The 17,823-nt window shown below is 35.2% G+C and overlaps 2 protein-coding genes across 2 annotated transcripts; both read left to right on the forward strand.

Annotated features, from left to right (window-relative positions):
• Nucleotides 1–802: 802 nt before the first annotated feature.
• On the forward strand, nt 803–8,311 carry tmem86b (transmembrane protein 86B). The gene is made up of 3 exons (XM_056453240.1): nt 803–979; nt 4,845–5,088; nt 7,561–8,311. The coding sequence occupies exons 1-3, from the start codon at nt 929–931 to the stop codon at nt 8,013–8,015; spliced, it is 750 nt and encodes a 249-aa protein (XP_056309215.1). The 5' UTR covers nt 803–928; the 3' UTR covers nt 8,016–8,311.
• A 4,949-nt stretch (nt 8,312–13,260) lies between these two features.
• On the forward strand, nt 13,261–14,081 carry lrrc3cb (leucine rich repeat containing 3Cb). The gene has a single exon (XM_056450408.1). The coding sequence runs from the start codon at nt 13,261–13,263 to the stop codon at nt 14,050–14,052; it is 792 nt and encodes a 263-aa protein (XP_056306383.1). The 3' UTR covers nt 14,053–14,081.
• The last annotated feature ends 3,742 nt before the right edge of the window (nt 14,082–17,823 follow it).

A 17,823-nucleotide genomic window follows, 5' to 3' on the forward strand; every position in this document is an offset into this window, starting at 1 on the left:
TGACAATTGTAATTTATTGTGTCTAAGTTATACAGAAAAATTCTTACATTTTTCAGTTAAAATGTATAGAATTAATGTCATATATTATATTATATTATATTTTGTTATATTATATTATATTATGTTATATTATATTATATTTTGTTATATTATATTATATTATGTTATATTATATTATATTTTGTTATATTATATTTTATTATATTATATTATATTATATTATATTATATTATATTATATTATATTATATTATATTATATTATATTATATTATATTATATTTCCTTTTATATATTTTCTGTGGTACCCTCATTTGCGTGAACATAATGAAAAATGTCTACAGATCTGTTTTCTATATAGTTAAATCCACAAATGATCAATACATGTTAAGAAAATTCGCCATTATTTTAATATAATAATAAACTATTATAATAGCAAAGACAAAACTGTAGGTAACTACATTGCTACAATTCAAAACTTGGAACTCTGTCTTTACTCTGACACCCACGTAGACATCAGAAAGTGAATAAAAGAAGCTAAAATGCCAGAAAACAAAGCGAGAGAGCTCATTTCCTGTCATTAATTTCAAAAACAGAACGTTTATCTGCCTGAACTTGTGTCTCAGTCATCAAACCTTTGCTCTGACCGATGATGTCAGTCCAGGGTAATAGGCCATAATGCAGAGAGAAACATAGGCAGAAAGAGAGAGAGAGAGAGAGAGAGAGAGAGAGTGAGGGGTGTACTTTGTTTATGGCAGAACAATTTGACAGATAACGCATCACTCATAATGGTCCAAAGTCCAGTCCTGCCCCAGCCAATGAAGCACACTGGCACACATACAGTGGACAAAGGCATTGCAGGTCTATCAGCTGGAGGAAACATCTGAAACGCTGCCTTTATGAGCCTGTGAGAGAGCGCAGGCAAGAGAGATGGACATCCTGGAAACAAGTGCCTTCGACCGAAGACAACGCAGAAACACGGTAATCACAGCGAACACACACCTGAGCACAAATACACTCTATATACTCTATATATTTACAAATATTGATTTTTGCTGCTTGTAAAATGACTGGGTTAAAATGAGCTTAAACAAAACAATTCTTGAATATTTTTGACATTGGATGATCTTCAATCTACTTACATTTCTGCGTTAAGTTAACTTCACTGTTTTGTGTTGGGACTACAATAAATCATTTTTGCTGGTTTAAGCTAACTGGGTAGTGGATAAATAGTTAGGAGAGGGCACATTTGGAAGGGCACATCCTCATGTCCTAATGCCTTCAAAGGGGTTTACCCTCCAGAGTGACAGATACAAAGGGATTAGGGCATAGGGATAAGCCTGATCAGTTGTACCCATCATCCCAAACGGCCCTTTCAATATGGCAGCCATGATTGTTTACAGTTATATTTGGAATGCACAGATTGAATGTAATCCCAACATAGGCTCATTCTGAAAGTGTAGCCCTATATACATTTCTGGAGAACACGAATTATGTAGCCAGAAGAACGTTTGGCTGCATTTCGTCTTTAAAATGAACGCTATAGGGCGGAATGACCGCTTACATCTGTGTGGACGGCTTTCCTGCTGTTACCAGTTTGTCCAGTGGCTCGCTGCGTATGTTGGCGGACTTGAGATGACCGCGATGACGTGGTTTGAGTCCAACGAAGAATGATTCCAGAAAGCAGGTAAGACAAAAACAAAAGCCAAAAAATAAAATAACCAATTAAATAACAGGGTGAAATGTGGTAAAATCTGAAAACATGGTAAAAATCAGGCTGCCGCAAGGGCTGTTCTTTTTCTTGTTTTTGAAAACACTGTCGGTTGGGTCTAGGGAAGTGGGTGGACGGGTCAATCAGTGCTTTTGAATACACTATTGGTTGGGTTTAGGGAAGGAGTGTGGGTCAGTCAGTCAACAGCGGCCTTTACGTCAACAGCGGATTTACGTGAGAACAGCATGCGCAAATGGCATTCGCAAAAGAAATTTGAGATCTAATGAAACTTACACAGCGCCCTCCAGTGGATGCGCAAAAACTGCAAAAAACGTACCTCCTGGGACGTATTTGCCGCTTTCCAGACATGCATACAGAGGTACGTTTTCAGAATGGGTCTAGATTGGTAATCCCATTCAAATCTTAATTTAAAAAAACAATTTGTTTTTTTAATCATGTTCGTTACACTTCAATTGGTGAGAAAATCAAGCTAACTTCATTATTTTGTGTTGGTATTAATCATCTTTGTTGATAGCTAACTGGTTAGTGGATGTCTAAAAAATATTAGCTGCAATCCAAACATGACATATTGTTCTCCGAAGGACACTTCAGAGTGAAAACAATCATGGCCACCATCTTGAAATGTCATTTCAAATTGTAGTGCACAAATCTGGCCACTTCGAAGGGCCCTTTGGAATGAAAGATTTTGAAAAGGCAGCTAGCCTTCTGCAACTCTCACACAGTTGCCCACTGAATATAGGCAATGCTGCGCCTAGTCAGTATGTGGATGCGAGACCACATGGGAAAGCTAGGTTGCTGCCGGAAGTGGTGTTAGTGAGATCAGCAGGGGGCGCTCAACCTGTGGTCTGTGTGGGTCCTAATACCCCAGAATATTGATGGGGACTCTATACTGCTCTGTCTTTCGGATAAGACGTTAAACCGAGGTCCCGACTCTCGTTAAAAGATCCCAGGATGTCCTTCAAAAAAAAGTAAGGGTTCAACCTGGCATCCCGGTCAAATTTGCCCACTGGCCTCTGTCAATCATGGCCTCCTAAAAGCTTCATCACTGTGTCTCCTCTCCACGAATTAGCTGGTGTGTGGTGTGCCGTCTGGCGCAATATGGCTGCAGTCGTGTCATCCGGGGGGATGCTGCACATTGGTGGTGCATGAGGAGATTCCTCCAAAAAATGTGTAAAGTGCTTTGAGTATCCAGAAAAGCGCTATATAAATGTAAGGAATTATTAAAAGCACAACACTTCAGGAAGTTATCCTTTGAGCAGGGAGGCTTTTTTGTGATACACACTGCACACAATTCCGAAGCCTCATTCCTATGCTCTAATCCCTTCAAAGTGACCTTCAGAAGTAATCAGGGTACAGGGATGAGTCCTTCAGATTGGAATCCACCCCTAGTCATTCACTGGCATTCAGAAGTGCTCACCATCATGCCCTAATGCCTTTGAAGGGGCTTACCCTTCCGAGTGACAGATTAGTAGGTATGGCCTCCCTGCACTTGGATCATGGTGGCCTGAAGTATGTATCAGTTGTACCCTTAAAAAAACTTTCCCCCGAAGGGCACTTCAAAATGGCCAGATTTGTGCACTTCAATTTGGAATGACACTTCAAGATGGCGTCCATGATTGTTTTCAATTTGCAGTGCCCTTTGCAGGGTGTTATATTACACTTAGAACGCACCCATTAAGTGTTTATTAAGAGCATGGGAAAAGTTTAAGCTTCATTTATTTATCAACAAAGATGTTATAAGATGTTGGAGGATTTATTAAAAACAGTGTTTGTGGATTCACCTAATAATTGTCATGCAAGTTCTGATATGTCTCCTTTTTTTAACAGTCCATGAATTACATATTTGAAAATATATTTACATATTTGTGAATGTTTGTCCAAAGTGTAACAAATATTATATCAGATTACATGCATAATTTATTTTACACTGTAATCCAGGGATCCACACAATGAATTCAGGTTGTCACAAATCGACCACAAAATCAACACAAATCGATCAAGTTAATGTAACAAATTTATGTGAATTGAAGATAAAATAATTAAGTTGGCTCAAAAAAATCGCATGCAACAAGGCGATGCAGTGGCGCAGTAGGTAGTGCTGTCTCCTCACAGGAGGGTGAGTTCGAGAGAACGAGAAGAATCAACATGCTCATTCTGAAAACATAGCCCTATATACGTTTCTGGAGATCGTGATTTATGTAGCCAGAAGTACGTATAGCTGCATTTCATTTTTTAAAACAAATGGTACGAGGCCGTATGACGCCATTTCTTTTCGCGCTTTCCAGCTGACTGCTGAACTCCGTATGAACGGCTTTCCCACTGTAACCAGTTTGTCCAGTTAGCTCGCCATGTATGTCGGCGGACTAGAGACGTAGAGAGGAGTTGAGTTCAAATCCGGTGAAGAACAGTTCCAGAAAGCAGGTAAGACAAAGACAGAAGCCAAAAAATAAAATAAACAAGTAACTAACAGGGTAAAGTGTGGTAAAATCTGAAAACTTGGTAAAAATCAGATGAGGGCTTTTCTTTTTCTGGATTGCTTTTGAAAATTGTTGGTTGGGTTTAGGGAAGGAGGAGGGTAAGTCAGTCGATCGGTCAGTCATTCAAACAGTAAGTCAACAGCGGCCTCTAGTGGATTTACGTGAGAACAGCAGGCGCGGATGACACTTGCGAGAGAAATTTGACATCTCAAAAAGCGTACACAGAAGCCTCTCATGGATTCGCAAAAACAAAACTGCAAAAAAAAATTACGTCCTGACATGTATTTTACACTCTCCAGAAATGTATATAGAGGTACGTTGTCCGTATGACCCTGGGTTGAAAAGAACAGTGCTTTTGAACAGGGCACTAAGTTTTAGCGAGTAGGTGATTGGTTAAAGAGGCAAAGTAAGGCATGGTCCCGCTGCCGAAGTCATTTTTTGAGTGCATGTAGGCCTATTGGTGCACTTTTATCACATCCAGTAACTCATTAAGATCCAAATGTAGTCACATTCATTTTTCAAGCACTCAAATCATGTGTAAATATCTTCATAACAAAGATAATTACATTTAATGTTTAGTAAAAGCATTGTGATACTGTGCACAGACTAATATTTATCTATTACTCTTCTTTTCCAGTGGTGTGTTGTGCTGCTGTATCTCCTCCCCTTCATTGCATCCTGCACGCTTTACTTCTACCTGTGGATCCCAGATTCGGCCCCATCTCTTCTGGCCGCAGGCATTAAAGCAGCCCCCATCCTCTCACTGGTCCTTCTGGTGCTCAGTTATAATGGGGGGCGGAGTCTGGTGGGCGTGGCCGGAGGGCTGCTGCTGTCAGCAGGCGGAGACTGTTGCCTAATTTGGCCTGAACTTTTTATTCATGGTAAAGGTTGTTTTTTCCCCTGTACCATATCTTAGCATGAGATAATCAGGGTTATTGACACAGAGCCTATCAAGAACATGTACAGGTCATAAGTCAACCTCAAGTCAAGAGGAAAATAATAGACTTCTGTTTAGGAAGCCTATATGTTTAGACCATTTATTGACTGATTGATTGATTGGATTTTATCAACTACATGGAAATTTACTCTCACATGAATGCATAAATAAACAAAATAATTATTAATTAATAATAATATGTTAGTTGTTGTCGTTAATATAGTTATGCTTATTGTTTAGTTGTAATTAGAATACTTATTCCTTAATTAGTTGTCTTATAGACTTTTTTCTGTATTGTTAAGTTCATGGTAATGATTATGAGAATCACAGTTTGAACAGTGTTTTTTAAGTTGTTAAAAAATAATTTTAGTAGTTTTGATCATTAAATTTAGTAAGTTTATAGTCATTTTTATGGCTGTTTTATATACTTTATAGTCTTTTTTTAAGTACCCTTAATTTTTTAGCTATTTTCTTACAGGTTAAGTTAAATTAAGAAATATTTTCCTGGCAACTGGAATGAAATAAAATAAGCTGATATTACATTTTTAATAAATCTTTATTTTATGTTCACTAAAAACTAATTTCAGTTGTGGTTTTAGTTTTACTTATTTAACATTTTATGCAATTATTTAATAATCATCAATATTTCAATTTGTTTAAATTTTATTTTTGTTAATTTTATGCATCATTTTATTGCAATTTATTATCATTATCGCCTTTTAATAATAGTTTTATTCATTTATATTTTGCATTTTCATTTGAATTGGAGTAAAATATTAGTTAAAAGTCTGTTATAGTTCAATCCATTTCTTATTTAGTAATTTTTGCTTATATTGCTTTAAGTCTTTTGGATTTCTATATTAGATTTAAAAAAAATCACTGGGTGTCAATTTAAATAAAATAACTGAAATAAATTAAATTATTATTTTAAATAAAATAAAATTCATAATAATAATAATATCAGTTGACTACCTGCATATAAAAAAACATCCAATTCACATCTACAGGGTTCATACAAATTTTTACTACAAAAATACCATGACTTTTCCAAGACTTTCAAGTCAATTTTCATAACCTAATGTTTCATGTAATGTCTACATATACATGGTAAATCATAAGAAACATTGAAATTTATTACAGCATATCATAAAATGCAATAGTTCCAATTTATTTTTATATCTATGTAAAATAGATGATGCTTACACAGCACTAATAATGTGAGAGCATGTTTTTAGCCAGAAAAGAAAAGTAAAAACAACTAACCTCTATAACAATATACAGATATTTTATAACTAATTTTAGAAGATCTTAATAGTTTGTTAAACGAGTAATAGTGGGTAAAACTACTTTCTATTGTAAAGGTGTGATCACACTGCACTTTTCGCTCCATAGACTTCCATTCACAGGCATGCGAATACGGCAGACCAGAAACACAAGCACGTGTTTCGCATTTCACTGCATTCGAAAGTTCAAGCTTGGTGAATTCTTACCTGCGAAATCACATCAGGTGATTGCGTGAGACCATTAGAAGACAATTTAAAATTAGAAACTTAAAATAAGGAGGAATCGCTCGCTTTTATTAATGTCATATTGATTAACCCTGTTTCTTTTCGCATTGCCGTATGACAGAATTTTGCAAGCACAAGCTCTACAGGGTGGGCTATTTATATGGATACACCGTAATAAAATGAGAATGTTTGGTGATATTAACGTCCTGTTTGTGTCACATATGTGAGGGGGCTCATGAACGAATAAAGTTATGTTAAAACCAATCACACCAAGTTTATTTAATTATAAATTAATATATTAATTAACATTTAAGTGTCAACTAAATGTAACCAACATGAACGCATGAGCTGTTAATGTATGATTATATCATGACTTTACTTGGAGGGGCACATCATCATAAACTCATCCTTAACTCCTTATGAACTCCTGCTTAAACTGTTCATGTTGAAGTTGACACTTTTCTATTGTTATGTGTAAACACACTAGTTGGACATGCATAAGGAGTTCATAGTTAAAGAATGGGTTAATGTGCCCCTTAGTAAAGTCATGACATAATTATACATTAACAGCTCATGAGATCATGATGGTTACATTAAGCATAAACTATTGTGGTAATTAATACATTAATTAGCAAACAATCATGTACTAACAAGTAATTAAGGTAGCTGTTATTCACACATGAATTCATGTGACTCATATTGTAGTTAAAGTTAGTTCATTATTAGCGCGTGCATTAACTCATCATTAGTTCATAATACAGTCAGTTTACATATTAACACATCATTATTCATGTACTGTTATTGTAAAGTGTTACCCAATTATCAGTTTTGACGTCATGTTTGACCTTTTGACAACAAGTTTCCCGCTGGGAGTTTTATTTCAGTTTTCTGTCTGCTCTCTCCCTCAGGAATGGGCTGTTTTGCTCTGGCCCACTTGCTTTACTCAGTGACCTTCCTGTCCTCTCGATACTCATCGACGTCTTCATCTTTCTCCTTCCTCTTCCTCTACCTGGCGCTGTGGTTGTTCGGCAGCGGCATCTATGTTTACCTGATGCCCTTCCTGCAGCTGGATCCAGAAGCTGACGTCCTGGTTCCCGCCATCGGAGGTTATGTACTCCTCATCGTCATCATGGCCACAATGGCGGCTCGCACCCGCCGGCCGCTCATCCTACTGGGCAGCTTGGTCTTCATGGCCTCAGACCTCACCATCGCGCTCACAAAATTCAATGTGGTCGATACTGAATACAAAAGGCACATTATTATGGTCACGTATTACCTGGCGCAGCTGATGATTGCGCTGGGAGACGTGAAGGCGGTGCTGGAGGAAAACGCGGATGATATCCACAAGTGGAAGAGATCTTAATACTGATGTGGACTCAAGACGTTGGTTTAATAAACAATACAGTGAATGGGCTTCACTAAGAAGGGTGTAAAACCTTTTCAAAGTCTGTTTTGCAGATGTGAAACTGGGATGACTTTCCCATGTGAAGAAATGCTATAGCCATTTATAGTAAATTACTAGGCCTGCAGCGTTTATGAACCATACTTTATTAACTGTGAAGTATTATTCAGTATAGTACAACTACTTTTTATGCTTCGGCCTACTGTATTAACTATAGTGATCACTGATAACTGTAATAAATACTTTTAAATGCTTTAGTTTTACTACAGGTGTTTTGTAATATGCTTATAGTAGAAAACTGGATCATTTGTTTATATTGCTATAGTTGTGTGTTCCCATAGCAACTATAGCATTGGCACAACAGATTAATTCAAGTATTTCACAATAACTTCACATAACTTAATTTCTCAATTGTGTTTCTGTGGTTCAGAAACACAAGTATTTACTATAAATTACTGTAGTATTACTTCATATGGGTTGCGTTGCATTGCAATATCAGAAATATTACAAAATCCAAGGGAACTTGATAAACTATAATAACTCGCAGTAGACTGTGTGCTGAAATGAACTTGTCTGATTAAATTAAAGGAATAGTCCACCCGATAATTAATTTATTTAATAATTTACTCCCCCTTTACTTGTTACAAACCCGTTTGAGTTTCTTTTTTGTGTCCAACAGAGAAGACTTCTATGGTATTTGTTTATGGTGATTTCCACATTCTTCAAAATATCTTCTTTTGTGTTCAGCAGAAAAAAGAAACTTATAAAGGTTTGCAACCACTATGGTGAGTAAATAGTGAGTATTTTTTATTTCTGGGTGAATTATGGCTAAGGTGAGACACTGCAGACAAAAACTTATTTGTATTCATAATTTGACTTATATTTTCATAGTTTCCTTGATTAAGTACAACATTATATTCTACAAAAAAAATAAATAAATAAATATAGATATATATAAATATATATATATATATATATATATATATATATATATATATATATATATACACACACTGTAAAACCCAATAAGTTAACCCAATTTAAGTTCAAAAACTAATCCTAATGAGTACTGTGAACTTAATCCATTTGAGTAAAAGAAGCAATTTGAGCACAGTAAAACCTGCTAAACCAACTGAGTACTGTAAAACCTAATAAGTTAAGGCAACTCAAACCATTTGAGGAAACCGATTGCTACAAACCATTTAAGTTAAAAAACTAATCTTTATGAGTTCTGTAAGTAATGAGGTATTTAATGAACTCATTGCCTTCAAAACTGAGTTCAAAACTCTTTTCAAATGAGTAGAATTACTTTGAGTAAATTTTTAGTTAACTACACTCATTTCAGTTGATAAGGTGGACTGTTGGGTTTTACAGTGTGTGTGTGTGTATGTAACTGACTCTATATATAAAAAAATTAAACCAACATTCTCAACCTGATTTTTGTGCTAGAAATGCAAATGAGTGCATATTTATTTGAGTAATGCCTCATTTGCATATTTAAACAGTATTTTAGGAATCTTGTAAAACAAAAAGTGCTTACAGTTTGTAATATAATCAATCAAACAGGGAAGTACAGTGATAACTATAGGTTAATGTTTTACTCTTTTGACCTGCAGTGACTTGCCTTAAAATCATTAGTTTGTTTGTTCTGTCTGATATTTATGTTCATTTGCTCCATGATGAAACAATATTTCTAGAGCAAATTTGAGTCATATACTTGAACTGAAATAAAGGAGGTGGAGTCACAATGTTTTAAAAACTTATTGACTGATTTGTGATAGTCTAGTTGGGCAGTAGTTCTACTGACTTAATGAAATGTTTATGCATGAATTGTTGCTTTGCTTTATAACTTTAGCTCTTGCTTCATGAAAAATTAAGCAAGGAGTATTTTCATTCATTCATTCATTTTCTTTTCGGCTTAGTCCCTTTATTATTCTGGGGTGGCCACAGCGGAATGAATCGCCAACTTATCCAGTATATGTTTTACGCAGCGGATGCCTTTCCAGCTGCAACCCATCACTGGGAATAACCCATTCACACTCATACACGACGGACAATTTTAGTTTACCCAGTTCACCTGTACCACATATCTTTGGACTTGTGGGGGAAACCAGAGCACCCGGAGGAAACCTACACAAACACAGGGAGAACATGCAAACTTCACACAGAAATGCTAGCTGACCCAGCCGAGGCTCAAACCAGCGACCTTCTTGCTGTGAGGCGACATCGCTACCCACTGCGCCACCGGATCACCCCACAAGGAATATTTCACAAATAAGTTAAAATTCCATCACAATTTACTCACTGGTTCCAAACCATTTTTGAGATTCTTTTTCTGATGAACACAAAAAAAGATATTTTGAAGAATGCTGTAAACTAGGAGCCACTGACTACAGTACATTCTTGAAAATAACCTCTGCGTTCAACAGAAAAAGAAACTGGTAAAGATTTGAAACCACTTCAGGGCAAGTGAAGAGCCTGTTTTGATAGATGAAATATTCTTTTTAAAAAAGAAATAAATCTGATGGGTTAGAATAATAATCTGTTTTCCTTTGGATTGAGTTTATTTTTGTTATGCCACTGGCAGATGTAGGCTATTTATTTTTAATCTCCTTTTAAACAAACTGTGACTTAACTTTGATTCATTTTCAGAAATAAACTCTTAAGCTAATATCTGATGTAATTTTGTGAAAAACAAGACAAAAATACATTGTTAGAAATGTATTTATTTATTTATTTATGTGATTTTGTAGCAAACAGAGATAACAAAAATTGAGAAAAAAATTACAAAAATAGAAAGCATCAAGATTTCCCCAAATTTCTGCTCAGCTTATATAAATGGGCATGCAATTTTATGATTAAATTTTACATAACCTAAAAGGAACAATTAACAACAACTGCGGTTCATTCCTCTGTGGCGACCCCTGATTAATAAAGGGACGCCGAAGAAAAAAAAAGAATGAATGAATAAACAATTACAACAAAAATGTAATCGGCCTAACTTAATACATCATTATCAGTAGACCTACAGTATAAGGCTACTAAAAGTTGAATACAGTGCACTGTGAAAATGCTGGGCTCCATACAATCGATTTCTGTTGGGACAACATGAGGGAAAGTTAACTTAATAGTTTTTATAAATTTAAGTGGATCGAACACAAAACAATTAAGCGGTTGCAATAATAATTAAGAATTGTGTTGATTCAGCTCATTTTAAATAAGTAGTTTAAACAAACAGCAAACATACTTTTATTAGTGCAGCTATGACCACACCGATCAAGTCTATAGACAAACATAAACATTTTTTCTAGTTTGTGGGGGAAAAAAGGTAGTTCAACATTTAAGTTATTAGTAGATGACCAATGTATGTTAATATTGTTAATGTGATAATATGTTAATAAATAACTTGTAGGTCAACCAAGTAGGGTTGGCTGCAGCGATTTACTATGCAAATAAATACGCAAAGCTGGAACGTCAACTGTCATATTTGAAATGTTACCCGTTTGCGCAGCGCCATCTTGTGTTGTGTCTCGGGGAAGGTTCGTTGCTCTAAAAAACCAGACCAGAAATCAAATGCTCCTCTGCGGTAAAGTTGGTTTCCACGTCTATAGGGATTAACTTGTACCCGTTTAATTTGTTTAAAGGTGATCTTGGATTCGTCACAGGCGTTGTTTCGGCGATGTAGAGACGTCACATCGCGGCGGTTTGAACATACTGAATAAACGACAAATAATCATCATTGAAAAGTTAGAAGGAGATAAGCGCAACACGGCAAATACAACGTGTTTATGCGGTAAAAACCACAACAACAGTCCTAACGGGATTTCTCATCTGTTCTGTCAGGTAAATATTACCTTTTTAATAAAGTTTTCAAGCTTTATGTGCAACCACTCTTACTACATCCCTTTCTCCACTGCTGTATTATTTTGGTAAAAATCGTTTGAATGTTTTAGTTTAATGGCAAGACACTGCAGTTAAAAAGGGTAAAACTAAAAGTAGTAGTTTTCACCGGACTTCCCTGATAATGTTATGAAAGACCACGTTTTGTTACAAGTTGTGTAAAATGTTATTTGAATATGCAAATGTGGCATAATTTGATTAAATTTGCATTAATTTGCGTACATTTCTAGCACAAAAATCTGAACATTGGATGAATTCTGGTAAAATATCCTTAATTTTTGACATATTACAGTCAACCGTTTTTACAGAAAGGATTATCAATCATGATTGAGAATATAAATGATAAAAAAAGAGGTAAACAAAAACTGTACAATAAAATATATTTAATCAGGCAAATTATGTCTGAAAAAAATCCCACTTTAAAAAAAAATTCTCAATATACAGATATTAATAAATCTGTGAAACTTAGTTTATGGAAATGCTACCTGAAGTGGAGATTTGTGGCTTAATAAAGGAGAAAAATACTCATTTTGAGAAAACAGCCTTTAAAAATACATATTTAAACAAAATCTTTAAACACTATTTGGTAAAGTGCAACAAATATAACATTTAAAACTATGTTTAGGCAGTTTGCTTTTTTTTAGATTGTGTTTTACCCGTTTTGAAAACCCCAAAAAGCAAAAAATCTAAAAATTAACAGAAGCATGAACACACAGAGGCTTGTTTTTGTGAATTATGGGGACATTTATGGGGTTTCAGTAGTTTTTTAATACTGTAAACTGTATTTTCTATCACCCGACTTTAACCCTTTACTTTTTTTACATTAAGAACCTTTAATAAATCTAAAAAAAAGGAAAAACTGAGACGTTAGCTGTGTCCTCAGTCAATTTCTCCATGTGTTAACCCCCTGTCATTACACAGATTTGTGTCCTGATATTTAACACAGACAGATACACTAAATATTTGTATAGAGATCTTATTACAGTAGACATTACTGAATGCAAAAATTTGTGAACACTGAAAAACGATACAATAAAACCCAACACAGCAAAAAATTGCACACATATACACTGTTTCCCTTATTATTTCTTATTCGTCGCTGCACATCTGAAGATTGTAGCCAAATTTATGTCGTAACAAGCAGTTTCCTGATGGCGATTAACCTAACAAGTGCCCATTTACCCTCTAAATAACTCCGCAATCAGCAAAGCGCAACGATAGCAGGCTGTCAGTTGTAATGACTGCTTCTCTTCTCTCTTTATTTCGAGCTTGATGTTCGGGCCCGATCTGCTTCCTCTGGGAGGGCATGATGGGCTGCAATCCTGTGGCCAGCTGCCTTTCTCTCACTCTCACCCTTTTTGTGTATCAACTGGATGTGTGTGTGTCTGACTCCCACCACGAAGAATGCCCTGAGAGCTGTTTCTGCACCGAGGGTATCAACAGTGGCCTGGTGGTTCATTGCAGCTCCCTGCACTTAACTGCAGTGCCACGTGACCTCCCCAACACCACACAACATCTTTACCTAGACAACAATTTGCTGCTCACCATACCATCCGATGCATTCAAAGGGCTCCCGCTGCTGTTCAAACTGGATCTTTCCCACAACCTGTTGGTCGGTTTGGAGCATGGAGCCTTTCGAGACCTTGCAGACTCCCTGCGCAGTCTGGATCTTTCCTCTAATCTGCTGGAGACACTGGACCCCGGGGCGTTCGGCGACCTCAGAGCCCAGACTAACCTCTCTCATAACCCCTGGCTGTGTGACTGTCGTCTTCAGCTGGCAATGCCACAGCTGCTGCTGGATCCGTCGTCTCTCGCTGAGGTTATGTGCAATTCTTCTGAACCCCATGAGCTGGGGGCTCAGGGTTTGCCCTTCATCCTGGTGGCAACTGATTTGGATTTTTGCGCAGCCATCAGGAGGACTACTGACGTGGCGATGCTGATAACCATGTTTGGGTGGTTCACGATGGTTATTTCCTATTTAGTTTATTATATAAGGCACAACCAAGAAGATGCAATCCGCCACTTGGAGTATTTGAAGTCTCTGCCCAACAGGCAAGGCAGATATGAGGAGGCTTTGACTCTGAACACGTGGCTTTAGTGGAGTTATGAGTGGCCATTGCTAGGAATTACTAGAACTTGTTACTAAAATAAAATTTATAATAACTAGGCATGCTCCGATCAGGAGTTTTGCAGCCAATATCAATTACCGATTCTTTGGTATGGTGATCGACCGTTACGGAGAACCGATTCTGATGCTTCAAGCTTTATAATGCATAAAGCACATTCCCCTCTAAGTATGATACTTTAGTGGGGATCTCTCCTTACCTGAGAGAATAAATGAAGGGTGTTGCATAAAATCCCTTAAACGTGTCTCTTATAGGCATTTAGGTGTGAACATGTCATGATCAGAAGCCACTTTACAGAAAATAAATGATAAAACATTTGTAAAAAATTGCAAAAAATTTGACAAGCAATGCAATTTGGAAACATTGCAAATGATGCATAAAGAATTCAACATGTCTCAATGAAGAAAAATTTAAGAGCGCATATTTAAGTGCATATACCTGTATAAGAAGTTAAAATGCACACGTATAAATCTATTACTTCATTAAAAGGAAACAGGTCTATAAACTAATGTTTATTGCAATAAGTATACTACAAGAAGTTATATTATTAAATATACATTATAAATATTTTAAATGTTTTATTTATGTAATATTTTCAGCCATGTTTTAGTGAACTTGCAAAATTGTCAAAAACACAGAACTTTCAGCTTTTATTTGTTAACAGGCCTAAATACATGCAAGGTCATTCAACCAACTAGCACAAACACTTACGACTGGTTCATAAGATCGGCCAGATCAGCAAGTACCAATCATGTGAGTCATTAAATGTGATTGTCGGCCGATGCCGATCGATAGGAACATCCCAAAGACTGTAAAAGATGTGGACGTAGTATCCGTCATGTCACCCATAGGTTTCTGAAGAACGCAAAAGAAGCTACAAGTAGGTGTGGCCAACCGTCGCCATTTTGTTTGTGTGTCATCGCACAGACCAGGGGATACCAAACAAGGGCAAAGAGGCGGAGTGTGAGCAGAGCTACAGACGCCTGCTGGCATTTTGCTTAGACATGCTTTTCTTTATGAGAAACGCTTAATACTTCATTACCTGCGACTCGTTTGTGTTCTGAGTCTGACCACATGTGCTTGGTTGTGCACCAGCGAGACCTTGCTGTCACTCAAGTGGGCATGCCCTTAATTATGCAGACTTAATAAAACTCAATATAAACAAAACAGATGAGTTATAAAAATTCACGCATCCTCACAGTTGTCATGAAGGGTAATATTAGCTTTTTGAACCAAAATCGTTGTTTGTACCAGGCTGTAAACACCTTTTCTTTCTGCTGTAATGTTGGCCCATTTAACAGTGGGGTCAAGCTAGGACTAGCGGAATTTCGGTGAATTGCAGTTTCAGTTACTTCTGTATTTGCCTTACGTGGGAGAGCGGGAGGTTGCCACTTGGAACATCCCTAATAATAACGCTTTATAACACTTTCTAATAAAGTTCCATTAGGGAATGCATTTATGAACACAAATAATGAATAATGCATTTATCACTGTATTTATATATATTTTTTAAATGTCAGTTAATAAATAAATAGCAGTGTTTATTGGTAACTCACAGTGCATTAACTAATGTTAATGTTGTTATTTTTGTTATTTTTCCCAAAAATGAAGCTTAAAACGTAAAAGTAAATAGTATATTATAGGTTTAGTATAGTATAGTTTGATTATTAATAAATGCTGTACACATATTTTTGTACACATACAGTTAGTTCATGATAGTAAATAGATTAACATGAACAAATTAAACCTTTATTTTAAAGTGTGGCCAATAGGAGTACTCACGGAACTAAATATTTTTTTTCAGCTTTTTTTAATATACATTTTTTTCTTCTGTAAAACAAAATAAAATATTTGATTTTAAAATATAATTTTTTTTCTTTTTTAATTAAAGAAAAAAACTAAATATTTTTTTAAAAGCAGGTTAACATTACAGGTTAACAAAACATTGCAATACTGTAATTGCAATGCTGAAAAAAAAATATATATAATCACAATTTTATAACAACGTGGACTTGCTCTGTTTTAATCTGTGCACAATTGTTTAAAAAATCATAAAAGAAATCAACTTTTTCATCAGAAACTTTAGCAGCGCAGATGTTTTTTAACATTGAGATGATCAGACATTTTCTTGAAAATCAAACGATTGCATTGGTATGATTTCTGAAAGATTATGTGCCACAACACTGGAGTAATGAAGCTGAAAACCCTTCTGTCCTATCACAGGAATAGAATATGTTTTAAAATATATTTAAAAAGACAGCACTTATTTTAAATTAGTAGCATTTTACAGTATTACTGTTTACTGTATTTTGAATGATCTAAATACAGTCTTAGTGACCATAAGAGGCTTTCAGAAACATTTTTAAAAATCATTAAAGAAATAACATCATATTTGGAAGATTGAAATCGAGGTCGTTTTTCAATTGCAAATAAAAAGTGATTGTCATTATGTACAGAGACATGCACCTTAGAATGTGATACATTTATTCATCACAACAGTTTCTTTGTAAAACAGGATCAATTAAAAGTTATATCTTTCAGTCCAGTTTGAAAGCTTGTTATTATTAAAATATGGCTCCTGAGATTGAAGAATGTGCCTTTCAAAACGGGACACACATGTTTGTACTTTACCTTATATTGCATATGAGCCCTTTGTGGGTTTTGGTGAGGCTACAGAAACCCTGAGATTACGCACCGTATATAACACTGTATCTCTTTAAATAGCAGTTCTGATCTGGGCTTAGGTTGCAAAATTGCATTCTTAAAAATAAATTTCAGAAAAAGTAGTATTGATGCTATAGAGCAAATTTCATTTTCTATACTGAATAAAATGATTAATTGTATTTAACTAAGAATTTTATTGGAGTTATTGGTTGCAAATTATATGGGCTGAATTTAAACCAAAAAATTCAATTTGTAATGTTCAGTCAACCTTTATTTGTTTAAATGCAGAACCATATAATTGGTTTACAACAATTAGCAGTTGAACCATTTTTTTTCAATGTTCTCCTCCTAAAAACAAACACCTCCTAAAAGAAACATTTTGTGTGCACTCAAAAAAACAATAACTTCTTGTTCAAAGTACAGAATGCTTGTAATTTTGTTTTGAGACAACTTAATTGTTTTTTGTTCAATCCACTTACATTTGTTACATTAACTTAATCGATTTGTGTTGGGACAACATGAATTAAATAAGTTAACATATTAGTTTATACAAGTGAATTAAATACTTTACAAGTGAATTAAACATAAAACAGTTAAGTTGTTCCCCCTTAAAAACCTAAAGTATTGTGTTCTATCAGCTCATTTTAAATAAGTAGTTTGAACAAGCAGCAGCAAATGTAATTTTGTACACTGTACACTGTAAAAAATGTAGGGTTCCACACAATTATTTCATGTTGTCCGAAGACAAATCGATTAAGTTAAATTTTTTAAGTGGATTGAACCTCAAACAATTAAGTTGTTACAAAAAACCTCAAGAATTATGTTGATTTAGTTTATTTTAAATGTATTAATTTGATCAAACAAAAAAAAAATTAGTTTGAGTGTATTATACAAAATATTCTGGAACAGTTCAGAAAGGAAAGGTTTTAAACTGATTTGCGTTTATAAAATCTCTTTTGAACTATTTGTTAGTGTGAGAGCTTATGAACTGAAGTAAGAATAGTAGATTGTGAGTGCATATAGATATTGTATTCCAAAAAGTTCACACAAATGAATTTTTTTTTGCATTCAAAGGCTTT

Source organism: Danio aesculapii, chromosome 3, assembly GCF_903798145.1.
Source record: "Danio aesculapii chromosome 3, fDanAes4.1, whole genome shotgun sequence".
NCBI classification, from domain to species: domain Eukaryota; kingdom Metazoa; phylum Chordata; class Actinopteri; order Cypriniformes; family Danionidae; genus Danio; species Danio aesculapii.

Coding starts and splice junctions, on each gene's coding strand:
- tmem86b (XM_056453240.1), top strand. CDS start 929: ATGGACATCCTGGAAACAAGTGCCTTCGACCGAAGACAACGCAGAAAC. Junction 980..4,844: donor GAAGACAACGCAGAAACACG/GTAATCACAGCG, acceptor CTTCTTTTCCAG/TGGTGTGTTGTGCTGCTGTA. Junction 5,089..7,560: donor GCCTGAACTTTTTATTCATG/GTAAAGGTTGTT, acceptor TCTCTCCCTCAG/GAATGGGCTGTTTTGCTCTG.
- lrrc3cb (XM_056450408.1), top strand. CDS start 13,261: ATGATGGGCTGCAATCCTGTGGCCAGCTGCCTTTCTCTCACTCTCACC.